This window comes from Hyperolius riggenbachi, unplaced genomic scaffold (assembly GCF_040937935.1).
Source record: "Hyperolius riggenbachi isolate aHypRig1 unplaced genomic scaffold, aHypRig1.pri scaffold_272, whole genome shotgun sequence".
NCBI lineage: Eukaryota > Metazoa > Chordata > Amphibia > Anura > Hyperoliidae > Hyperolius > Hyperolius riggenbachi.
This window is the reverse complement of record NW_027152483.1, coordinates 20,256-33,033: the sequence shown is the minus strand read 5'-3', so window position 1 is coordinate 33,033 and position 12,778 is coordinate 20,256. Positions and strand designations below refer to the sequence as shown.

At 42.9% G+C, this 12,778-nt stretch overlaps 1 protein-coding gene across 1 annotated transcript in view; it reads left to right on the top strand.

Annotated features, from left to right (window-relative positions):
* Positions 1-12,387, top strand: part of LOC137543868 (cilia- and flagella-associated protein 251-like) — a 47,110-nt gene extending 34,723 nt beyond the window's left edge. Inside the window, exons 7-9 of the mRNA XM_068264938.1 lie at positions 1,209-1,478; positions 6,422-6,518; positions 11,881-12,387. Of these exons, the coding sequence (XP_068121039.1) occupies positions 1,209-1,478; positions 6,422-6,518; positions 11,881-11,950 (437 nt within the window). The 3' untranslated portion in view covers positions 11,951-12,387. The remainder of the gene's footprint in view (positions 1-1,208; positions 1,479-6,421; positions 6,519-11,880) is intronic.
* The last annotated feature ends 391 nt before the right edge of the window (positions 12,388-12,778 follow it).

Below are 12,778 nucleotides of genomic sequence, written 5' to 3'. Positions count from 1 at the left end.
ATTCAGCAGTGATGCATTATGGGAGATGGCATATGCTAACTCCAACCTGAATTATCACAATTATCTTCTGTTTTGAGAAGGCAAATTTATGTTCCAGCTCAAATGTGACCCAGCCGAAGTGTGAACCTGCCTGTGTGATGTGATGACTAAACAATAATAAGATTTTCTTTAAAGGGAGTAGAATGCCTGGTAGTCACACAGGAGGCGTATAAAGGGGCTCTCACACAGGTACAGAGGAGGCACTGAAATAAGTGTGTGTGTTTGTGTGTGTGTGTGTGTGTGTGGGGGGGGGGGGGGGGGGAGGGGTTAGAGGAGGCCCTGAAATAAGCGTGTGTGTGGGGGGGGGAGGGGCAGAGAAGGCACTGATATAAGTGTGTTTGGGGGGGGGGGGGGGGGAGGGCAGAGGAGGCACTGAAATAAGTGTGTGTGTGTGGGGGGGGGGGGGGCAGAGGAGTCACTGAAATAAGTGTGTGGGGGAGCAGAGGAGGCACTGAGATAAGTGTGTGTGTGTGTGTGTGTGTGGGGGGGGGGGGGCAGTGATTTCTAGTCACACCCCTTCCCCACCCCCACTGATCTGTCCAATAGGAGCTGCAGTGTGAAGCAGTTTGGTTCCTCATTGGATTGCAGGATGGGAGGAGAGGTACGGCTATAATGTATATATAGGAGTATATATGTATTTCTTGCTATAAGTACATCTAGGTCTGTTGTCACAGATGTAACACATTGCTTCCATTGTCTCATCAAGCTCTACAATTTACTGCTTTTCCGTGTATGGCCAATGCTTTATGTGTAGGGAGGTCAATGAGATACAAATAACTCTGACTTGTATGCAAATATCATGCAAATTGTATGCAGCTAATCACATTTTTCAGGAAGTTCATTTCATTGCCCAAATTCCAAGATACAGAAAATGTGCATGCAAGGCAAAGTTACGTGATTGGCTGCCTGTAATGAGCACAACCTTCTGCAGTTCTCTGTCAGGCTGATAACTAGCGATGGTCAGTGACATGCCAGTAACTCTTGAGATGGTGAATATGATAGTCTAATTATATGTAGAGATACACAGATGCTGCATCTGCCCCATTTCCAATCTGCATTATCTTTGCATCAACTTAGAATTATCAGCAGCTCACTGACCATCCCTAATGATAATTGCTCCTCCCCTCAGAATTCTCTAACCGGAAGTGATGATGTGTCTCTATTTGCAGGACGGAGTCCCGGCATCAGGATCCTCTCAGAGACTCGTCTCTCTGTATCCACAGACTGTACAACGGATGATGATGTCACTGGAGAAGAGTCTCCTGCAGATATCCTGGTTACCCCAAATATTCTTCCAGACTCCCCTCACCTGTCTAACCCTGAGGGGCCTCATACCCAGCACAGCTCTCCCCCTGCTGGAGGGTCTTATTCCTGTTCCACGTGTGGGAAATGTTTTGTACGGAAATCACAGCTTGTCAGACATGAGAGATCTCACACTGGTGAGAAGCCCTATTCATGTGCTGAGTGTGGGAAATGTTTTGTTCAGAAATCACATCTTGTCACACATGAGAGATCTCACACGGGTGAGAAGCCCTATTCATGTGCTGAGTGTGGGAAATGTTTTGTTCAGAAATCACATCTTTTCACACATGAGAGATCTCACACTGGTGAGAAGCCCTATTCATGTGCTGAGTGTGGGAAATGTTTCGGTGTTAAATCAAACCTTGTCAAACATGAGAGATCTCACACTGGTGAGAAGCCCTATTCATGTGCTGAGTGTGGGATATGTTTTAGAGAGAAAGGTAGCCTTGTCAAACATGAGAGATCTCACACTGGTGAGAAGCTCTATTCATGTGCTGAGTGTGGGAAATGTTTTGGTCTTAAATCAAGTCTTGTCTTTCATGAGAGATCTCACACTGGTGAGAAGCCATATTCATGTGCTGAGTGTGGGAAATGTTTTATTCAGAAATCAAATCTTTTCAAACATGAGAGATCTCACACTGGTGAGAAGCCCTATTCATGTTCTGAGTGTGGGAAATGTTTTGGGCATAAATCAAGTCTTGTCTCTCATGAGAGATCTCATACTGGTGAGAAGCCCTATTCATGTGCTCAGTGTGGGAAATGTTTTAGAGATAAAGGTAGCCTTGTCACACATGAGAGATCTCACACTGGTGAGAAGCCCTATTCATGTGCTGAGTGTGGGAAATGTTTTGTGACGAAATCAAATCTTGTCACACATGAGAGATCTCACACTGGTGAGAAGCCATATTCATGTGCTGAGTGTGGGAAATGTTTTGTGAGGAAATCAGATCTTGTCACACATGAGAGATCTCACACTGATGAGAAGCCCTGTTCATGTTCTGAGTGTGGGAAATGTTTTAGAGATAAAGGTAGCCTTGTCATACATGAAAGAACTCACACGGGTGAGAAACCCTATTCATGTGCTGAGTGTGGGAAATGTTTTGCAGATAAAGGCAACCTTGTCACTCATGAGAGATCTCACCGTGGTGAGAAGCGCTATTCATGTGCTAAGTGTGGGAAATGTTTTGTAAGTAAATCATATCTGGTCATTCATGAGAGATCTCACACTGGTGAGAAGCCCTATTCATGTGCTGAGTGTGGGAAATGTTTTGGAGATAAAGGCAGCCTTATCATACATGAGAGATCTCACACGGGTGAGAAGCCCTATTCATGTCCTAAGTGTGGAAAATGTTTTGTGAGTAAATCACGTCTTGTCACTCATGAGAGATCTCACACTGGTGAGAAGCCCTATTCATGTTCTGAGTGTGGGAAATGTTTTGGACTGAAAGGAAACCTTGTCAGACATGAGAGATCTCACACTGGTGAGAAGTCCTATTCAAATGCTGAGTGTGGGAAATATTTTTAACGCAAATCATTTTTTGTGTGGCATTTGTGTTAAGTGTGGGAATTACAGCATTCCCTGAATCTCTCTTATTTGTCAGTGGGCCTCTGTAGAAATCAGTTATCAGGTTCAGTGTCATCCTCTACCTATCACAAGCCCTGCAGTGGGAATTCTATGCTGAGGGCCAATAGCTGTCCTCCTCTCCACACTATTCTGCCAGTCCCAGTAGGGGAATTTATCAGGGCACGTCACAGCTGCTCTCATGATGACGCTTTGTGTAGAGAGATGACATTGTGGGATCCGCCTACATGAATGAGGCTATCCTTATTGGAAGATAGGCAGAGCGATGAAACTGGCCCCGGAGAGAAACAGGGAACAAGGGTTGTGCAATGTCCCTGGGATGTGTGATAACCCAATACAGAGGGCACTGTATTCATCACAGCTGTTAGTTTGGAGTACAGTCACATTTTTTTCTCTATAGCAGCACTACAGGCTGATGAAGTCATCCACACTGTCTCGCTAAAGGTGTAAGATTTGCCAGGAGATAGGCGCCCACCTTGAGGAGCATTCTCTCTCCCCTTGTGATCTCTTCCAGCCCACGTCACTGGTTATACACGGTGTGGCGTGTCCTCATGTCAGTACTGCCATGTCCATACCACATCCAAGCCCATTGCCTCCTTATCTAATGGAGAACGTTTTCCATTTAGACAATTTCTTAATTTCCACACTAAATTTGCTGTGTATCTGATTTCTTGTTCCATCTGCCGTGTCCGATATGCAGGGTGTAATATCCGGCATCTCAGATGGCGGGTCTCCGAGCATCACAGGGGTCCTGGCTGACTGACCACAGCAATCCCAAATGTGGCTAAACATTTCCACCAGAGGCGCCTGGTGCATCGCTGACTATTCCCTGTTATATGCTCTCTATTTTATTGCCTGAAGAAGCAGGACTATACCTGTGAAACATGTTACAACACTGGGGAGAATCTAATAAATATTTGTCACTTTGAAATTGAGTTTACGGCCTCAATTCACTAAGATCATGCTGGAGATAATAAGGCAAGAGAAAACTTACCTCCACACAGTAAGAGAGTTATCTTATCTCTTCATTCCTTATGTTACCTCTTCTGTAGTTAATTTACCTCCTCTGTAGTTAAGTTACCTCCTCTGTAGTTATTTTCACACGCAGTTAATGAACAGCCTGTCTTTAACTCTGGAGTTATTTTAAGGATTAAAGAGTTAACTTAAAGACAGAAGAGATAACTTTAGGTTTGCCTGAGGAAAAATGTTTCCTGAATACAACATGCCTTATCACCATGGTAACAACTCTAGAAGAGTTATTAAAGACAGGAGATAAGCTTAGTGAATTGAGGCCTATGTGTCTGCTTTAAAGAGAACCTGTACTGAGTAAAAATATTTAAAATAAACACATGAGGTAACTTCAAATGAACATTACATAGTTACCTTGCCATCAGTTCTCCGAAGCTCACCATTTTCTTCTGACAATGATCCCTTCCAGTTCTAACAATATTTTGTCAGATCTGAAATATATCAGTTGCTGTCAGTAAAATATCAGTTGCTGTCAGTTATAGCTGAGAGGAAAACTGATGTACCAGGTAATGTCCATGTTTCCCTATGGCTCAAGTGGGCGATGTTACAGTTTAACTGTGTGCTGACCAGAAAGCTGTTATGGGTAATGGTCATTTTCAAAATGGAGGACGGAAAATTCCCTTGATGACAGTGAACAAACAGGACATGAGACAGGAGAAAGACACTGAGGAGTAGACAACATGGAAGGTAAGTATGACTTGTGTATGCTTATTTTGACTTTTAATTTTCAGTTCAGGTTTTCTTTCAGGAGGTAAGTCCACCGCTGCCTTCCGAGCAATTTTTAACAATTTTAGTTAAATTTTACGTTTTTGGCGCCTCTGTTTATTATATACAATTTCCATCAGGTTCACTATGGAAACAGGTCCTCTTTTTCCTTGCAGGGTATTGAACGTATCTCCAGACCAACTAGAGGGGGGGACGTTCATAAGCTAATTTGGGAGGCATATTGAATTTTCCAATTGGGTGTACATTCTCCTCTTGGTCTAAATACGAGGTGGGATTTAAGCTGCATCACTTAAATTGTTTACTAGATGGTGCTCTCTGTGCGCATGTGTGTTCATTGATGTCTTCATGTACATACATGCTCCCCAGCTTATCACAAATGCTATGTTTGCTGTCTACTTGGTTATTAATGTCGCCTGTTTGCCTCACAGTTTACACACACAGACACACACACACAGACACACACACGCACACACACACGCACACACACACACACACACACACATTTTTGGATCTGAACCCAATCCATTCCAAAAAAAAGCTTTATTGGCAGGACCAAATACATTTTGCGTTGTCAAACAAAACAAAGCATTAACATTGGTGGGGGGGGGGGAGGGTTGTGGGAATAAAGGAAGGGTATAGAGGGTTAGGGTATATAGTCCATAGGGTGTGAAGGATGTAAGGGACAATATGGGGGGTTGGGATATACAGGATCTTCTCAAAAAATTAGCATATTGTGATAAAGTTCATTATTTTCTGTAATGTACTGATAACCATTTGACTTTCATATATTTTAGATTCATTACACTACAACTGAAGTAGTTCAAGCCTTTTATTGTTTTAATATTGATGATTTTAGCATACAGCTCATGAAAACTCAAAATTCCTATCTCAAAAAATTAGCATATTTCATCCGACCAATAAAAGAAAAGTGATTTTAAAACAAAAAAAGTCAACCTTCAAATAATTATGTTTAGTTATGCACTCAATACTTGGTCGGGAATCCTTCTGCAGAAATTACTGCTTCAATGTGGCATGGCATGGAGGCAATCAGCCTGTGGCATTGCTCAGGTGTTATGGAGGCCCAGGATGCTTCGATAGCGGCCTTAAGCTCATCCAGAGTGTTGGGTCTTGCGTCTCTCAACTTTCTCTTTACAATATCCCACAGATTCTCTATGGGGTTCAGGTCAGGAGAGTTGGCAGGCCAATTGAGCACAGTAATACCATGGTCAGTAAACCATTTACCAGTGGGTTTGGCACTGTGAGCAGGTGCCAGGTCGTGCTGAAAAATGAAATCTTCATCTCCATAAAGCTTTTCAGCAGATGAAAGCATGAAGTGCTCCAAAATCTCCTGATAGCTAGCTGCATTGACCCTGCCCTTTATAAAACACAGTGGACCAACACCAGCAGCTGACATGGCACCCCAGACCATCACTGACTGTGGGTACTTGACACTGGACTTCAGGCGTTTTGGCATTTCCCTCTCCCCAGTCTTCCTCCAGACTCTGGCACCTTGATTTCCGAATGACATGTAAAAGTTGCTTTCATCCGAAAAAAGTACTTTGGACCACTGAGCAACAGTCCAGTGCTGCTTCTCTGTAGCCCAGGTCAGTCGCTTCTGCCGCTGTTTCTGGTTCAAAAGTGGGTTCATGCTTCCATCTGCTGAAAAGCTTTATGGAGAGTGCCCATGTGGTGCAGAAATTCTCCAGTACTGCCAGGCTATCCAGTAGACCTTTCTCGTTTCAGGAGAGGATCAGAAGGTCATCTGCATACAGCAGGAACTTCACCTCACAGTCATGCAGGAGGAGGCCTGGCACTGGGGAGGACTTCAGGGCTACAGCCAGTAAGTTAATGTATATGTTAACCACTTGCCGACCGCATAATGCGAAAGGGCGGCGGCAAAGTGGCATGCCCAGGACCCGCCGGCGGGTTGTTTACCCCTGAATCGCCGCATCTAAAGCATATAATAAGCTTTGTAATGTATACAAAGCGTATTATACAGGCTGCCTCCTGCCTAGGTGGTCCCAGTGATGTGAGAAGTGAGGGACCACCAGGGCAGGCTGCAGCCCATCTAGTATGCACCCAAGCACACTGATCTGCCCCCCCCTGCCCTCTGATTGCCCACAGACCCCTGTTTGCACCCAGTCACCCCCCTGATCACTTATCAATCACCCCTTGTCACTATCTGTCAATGCTATTTTTTAGATTAGGTCCTAAACTGCCCCCTGGGGGCTCCTGATCACCCCCCCCCCCCCTCGTGTACATTTATTTTCCCCTGTAATCACTCACTGATCACCCGTCAATCACCCCCTGTCACTGCCACCCATCAGATCAGACTCTAACCTGCCTCCTACCGGCATCTGATCACCCCCCCGCACCATCAGATCGCCCGCAGACCCACCCTCAGATCACCGCCAAAGTGCATTGTTTACATTTGTTCTCCCCTCTGATCACCCATCAATCACCCCCTGTCACCACCTGTCACTGCTACCCATCAGATCAGACCCTAATCTGCCCCCTGCGGGCACCCAAACACCCGCCCACACCCTCAGATTGCCCTCAGACCACCCTTTATCACCTCCCAAGTGCAATATTGACATCTGTTCTCCCTTCTAATCACTCACTGATCACCCATTAATCACCTCCTGTCACCCCCTAGCACACCTACCCATCAGATCAGGCCCTAATCTGCCCCCTGCGGGCTTCTGATCACCCGGCCAAACCCTCACCCGCCCCACCGCAGTGACAGATTTTTTTTTCTGATCACTGCTGGTCTCTACGACTTAATTGTGGCTGAGACCAACCGTTATGCCACACAATATGCAACCGCCAATCCAAGAAGCTACCATGCCCAGCCTTTTCGGTGGAAACCACTCCAAGTTTCCGAACGTAACATTTTTTTGGGGCGTTCTCCATAACCTGGGTCTAGTCAAAAAGAATGTATTGCGGTCTTATTGGTCTATGCACCCAATATCACATGCCCATGTTCTCTGCTGCCATGTCCAGGTCACGATTTGGGAACATTCTGCGCTTCCTGCACTTCAGTGCCAATACAACCTGTCATCTAAGAGGCCCCCCTGCTTATGACCGGTTCCACAAAATTCGTCCCCTCATAGAATACCTGTCATCAAAATTTGCAGATGCTTATACCCCTAAACAGTCATTTTGAGGCTTTTGGTTTCCAGACTACTTCTCACGGTTTTGGGCCCTTAAAATGCCAGGGCAGTATAGGAACCCCACAAGTGACCCCATTTTAGAAGATTTTATTTTTTGTCACAAGTTAGTGGAAAATGACACTTTGTGAAAAAAAAACCCAGTAAAAATCAATTTCCGCTAACTTGTGACAAAACATAAAATCTTCTATGAACTCCCCATACTACTAATGGAATACCTTGGGGTGTCTTCTTTCTAAAATGGGGTCACTTGTGGGGTTCCTATACTGCCCTGGCATTTTAGGGGCCCTAAACCGTGAGGAGTAGTCTGGAAACCAAATGTCGCAAAATGACCAGTGAATAGGACGTTGGGCCCCTTAGCGCACCTAGGCTGCAAAAAAGTGTCACATGTGGTATTGCCGTACTCAGGAGAAGCAGTATAATGTGTTTTGGGGTGTATTTTTACTGGTGCTAGGTGGGAGAAATATGTCTGTAAATGGACAATTTTTTGATTTTTTTTTTTTTTACACACAATTGTCCATTTACAGAGCTATTTCTCCCACCCAGCATGGGTATGTGTAAAAATACACCCCAAAACACATTATACTACTTCTCCTGAGTACGGCAATACCACGTGTGACACTTTTTTGCAGCCTAGGTAGAAGATTTTATTTTTGTCACAAGTTAGCGGAAATTGATTTTTTTTTTTTCACAAACTTGTGACAAAAAATAAAATCTTCTATGAACACACCATACTCCTAACGGAATACCTTGGGGTGGCTTTTTTCTAAAATGGGGTCACTTGGTGGGGTTCCTATACTGCCCTGGCATTTTAGGGGCCCTAAAGCGTGAGGCGTAGTCTAGAAACCAAATGCCTCAAAATGACCTGTGAAATCCTAAAGGTACTCATAGGACGTTGGGCCCCTTAGCGCAGTGTTTCTCAACATTTTATTGGTATGTACCCCTTTTAAAAACCAGTACTCACCAAGTACCCCCCAGTATAGTAACCATTATCACAAGTACCCCTTGACAAGTATATTTTTAATCATAGTACATAATAATTGGTTCTAAACAATTTCCAAGCATTTACTATTGCTTTTAATTCGCTTAAATACTAATTTGGTGTTGTTAATATAGGATTTATCATTCTCTTAAAACTCTAAATTTGTTATACTTGGTTAAGTATATCAAGCCCGAGTACCCCCTGGAACCATCAGAAGTACCCCCTGGGGTATGCGTACCGCATGTTGAGAACCTAGGCCTTAGCGCACCTAGGCTGCAAAAAAGTGTCACACATGTGGTATCGCCGTACTCAGGAGAAGTAGTATAATGTGTTTTGGGGTGTATTTTTACACATACCCACGCTGGGTGGGAGAAATCTCTGTAAATGGACAATTGTGTGTAAAAAAATAAAAAAATTGTCCATTTACAGACATATTTCTCCCACCCAGCATGGGTATGTGTAAAAATTTTGAGACATCTTGAAATCAAGACTACTCCTCACGGTTTAGGGCCCCTAAAATGCCAGGGCAGTATAGGAACCCCACAAATGACCCCATTTTAGAAAGAAGACACCCCAAGATATTCAGAGTATGGTGAGTTCATAGAAGATTTTATTTTTGTCACAAGTTAGCGGAAAATGACACTTTGAAAAAAAACCCAGTAAAAATCAATTTCTGCGAACTTGTGACAAAAAATAAAATCTTTCATGAACCCACCATACTCCTAACGGAATACCTTGGGGTGTCTTCTTTCTAAAATGGGGTCACTTGTGGGGTTCCTATACTGTCCCGGCATTTTAGGGGCCCTAAAGCGTGAGGAGTAGTCTAGAAACCAAATGCCGCAAAATGACCTGTGAAATCCTAAAGGTACTCATAGGACGTTGGGCCCCTTAGCGCACCTAGGCTGCAAAAAAGTGTCACACATGTGGTATCGCCGTACTCAGGAGATGTAGTATAATGTGTTTTGGGGTGTATTTTTACCCATACCCATGCTGGGTGGGAGAAATCTCTCTGTAAATGGACAATTGTGTGTAAAAAAAAAAAAAATCTCATTTACAGAGATATTTCTCCCACCCAGCATGGGTATGTGTAAAAATACATTATACTACTTCTCCTGAGTACGGCGATACCACATGTCTGGCCCCTTTTTGCAGCCTAGGTGCGCTAAGGGGCCCAAAGTCCTATGAGCACCTTTAGGCTTTACAGGGGTGCTTACAATTTAGCACCCCCCAAAATGCCAGGACAGTAAACACACCCCACAAATGACCCCATTTTGGAAAGTAGACACCCCAAAGTATTCAGAGAGGGACATGGTGAGTCCGTGGCAGATTTCATTTTTTGGGGGGGTCACAAGTTAGCAGAAATGGAAACTTTTTTTTTTGTTTTAAAGTGTCATTTTCCGCTAACTTTGACAAAAAATAAAATCTTCTGCTATATGCGGATGACGCTTTATTTCTATCTAGGCTGGTCATCACCTTACCCAATTTTTTCAGGCTGCTGTCTCAATTTGCTAGCTTCTCAGGTCTTGCTATTAATTCATCTAAGTCTCTTGCTATGCCTGTGAACCTGCCCCCTCATGCTATTAAAGGGGAACTGAAGAGAGAGCTATATGGAGGCTGTTATGTTTATTTCCTTTTAATCAATACCAGTTGCCTGGCAGCCCTGCTGGTCTATTTCTCTGCAGTAGTATCTGAATAAAACCAGAAACAAGCATGCAGCTAGTCTTGTCAGATCAGACTTTAAAGTCTGAACCACTGAAACACCTGATCTGCTGAATGCTTGTTCAGGGGCTATGGTTAATAGTATTAGAGGCAGAGGATCAGCAGGGCTGCCAGGTAACTGGTATTGCTTAAAAGGAAATAAACAGGACAGCCTCCATATACCTCTCTCTTCAGTTCCCCTTTAAGTTACTAGAGGCTAATTTTGATTTCACCTGGCAGAAGAAAAAATTTAAATATTTTGGCATGTATTTAACCCCCTCTTTTCGTCATCTGTTTGAGGTCAATTACCCTCCCCTGTTTCAACAGATTGGTGCAATAAATAAAAGCTGGGCCCCCTTTAAAACATCTTGGCTTGGACGAGTCATTGCTTGTAATATGATATTGCTACCTAAACTCTTATATGCCTTTCGCATGTTACCAATCTCCCTGACTAAAGGTACTTTGACACCGATCCAATCCCTTTTGACTAAGTATGTTTGGGATAATAAGCCACCACAAGTAAAGATAACGGTTTTATATAAACACTGTAATCAAGGGGGAATAGGGCTCCCATCACTTTGGCATTATCACTTGGCCGCTCGTTTAAGCCACATCTTAGACTGGGGCCTCACTTCCTCGCTTCCTCCTTGGTGGGGATTTGAGTTCCAATCAATCCAACCATACCATCTTAAAGATCTCATTTTTATTTTTTCTCTTGATATGCTTCGAGGGTTATCTAATTTAAATAAAGTTGTTGCCCATTTATTACAATTCTGGTCAAGGGTACTTTCTAAATTCGCCTTAATAAGAACCCCCTCTCTTAAATTAGCCTTTTTAAGTAATACCCGGTTTAATCCCGGCCCTTTCCAATCCTAATGCCTTTGGTTGGTGGGTTAACCAGTTACAGCCAATACATTTTGGCAAGGGGGTAGGTTCATATCATTCCAACAGTTTCGTTTTGGTAGGGACGCTCCTGGGGGGGGAAGCTTATCATTATCTTCAAATTCGACAATTTTTACAGTCCCAATTCCCTAATTATGTCTTGACGGAGCCTTTCACATTTGAAAATATGTATGATAAAGGTGTTAGACAACCAGGCACTATTTCTCTTCTTTATCAGTTGCTCCTTTCTAACTTATCTACTGGTCCCATGTCCTATCCGAGAGCATGGGAGCAAGATCTACAAACACAAATAGATACTTCCCAATGGGTTTCATGCTGGACTAATGTAGCCACTGTTACTCCATCCGCTATGCTGAAAGATACGGCCGTCAAACTTATGATGAGATGGTATTATACACCTACTCGCCTTCATCGTATACATCCTGAATGCTCTTCTTTATGTTTTACAGGATGTGGTGCAATAGGTACCCTTTCGCATATATTTTGGAGCTGCCCTACCGCAGCAAAATTCTGGAATGACTGGCAACTTTTATTTGTTGATGTTTCAGGGGTCCGTCCTAACCTCTCGGGGACTATGTGCCTACTATATGGTCAAAATGTATCAATACCTAAGCAATTCCTAAGATTTTACCATTATATGTTGTTGGCAGCTCATTGGTCCATTGCTCTCAGTTGGAAATTTCAGGATTAAGCATTTGTTTAGTGAAGGATAGATTGGACACTATTATGTTAACAGATAAGCTCTATTATATGAGTATTGAAAATTCAGATAAGTTTCAAAGCATATGGGGCAATTGGATGGAATTTAAGAGGCTGCATCTATCTTAACCCTTTCACATTCTCTTTTTTCTCAGATGGACATTGTTATCATAACCTGTATACATTTTATGATGTTTGATTCTCAACTTGAGCCTGTTATTACCATATTTCTTTTGTTTGGTGCCTGTGACACTTGATTGAATGTGTTTTTATGACATGTTTGTTCATACAAATTTTGACATGATCAATAAACTTGTTGAATAATAAAATAAAATAAAATCTTCTATGAACTCACCATGCCTCTTAGTGAATACTTTGGGATGTCTTCTTTCCAAAATGGGGTCATTTGGGGGGTATTTATACTATCCTGGATTTTTAGCACCTCATAAAACATGACAGGTGCTCAGAAAAGTCAGAGATGCTTCAAAATGGGAAAATTTACTTTTGGCACCATAGTTTGTAAACTCTATAACTTTTACCCAAACCAATAAAAATACACTTATTGGATTTTTTTTTTAATCAAAGACATGGATTTTTTTTTAATCAAAGACATGTAGCACAATAAATCTGGACAAAAATGTATATAGA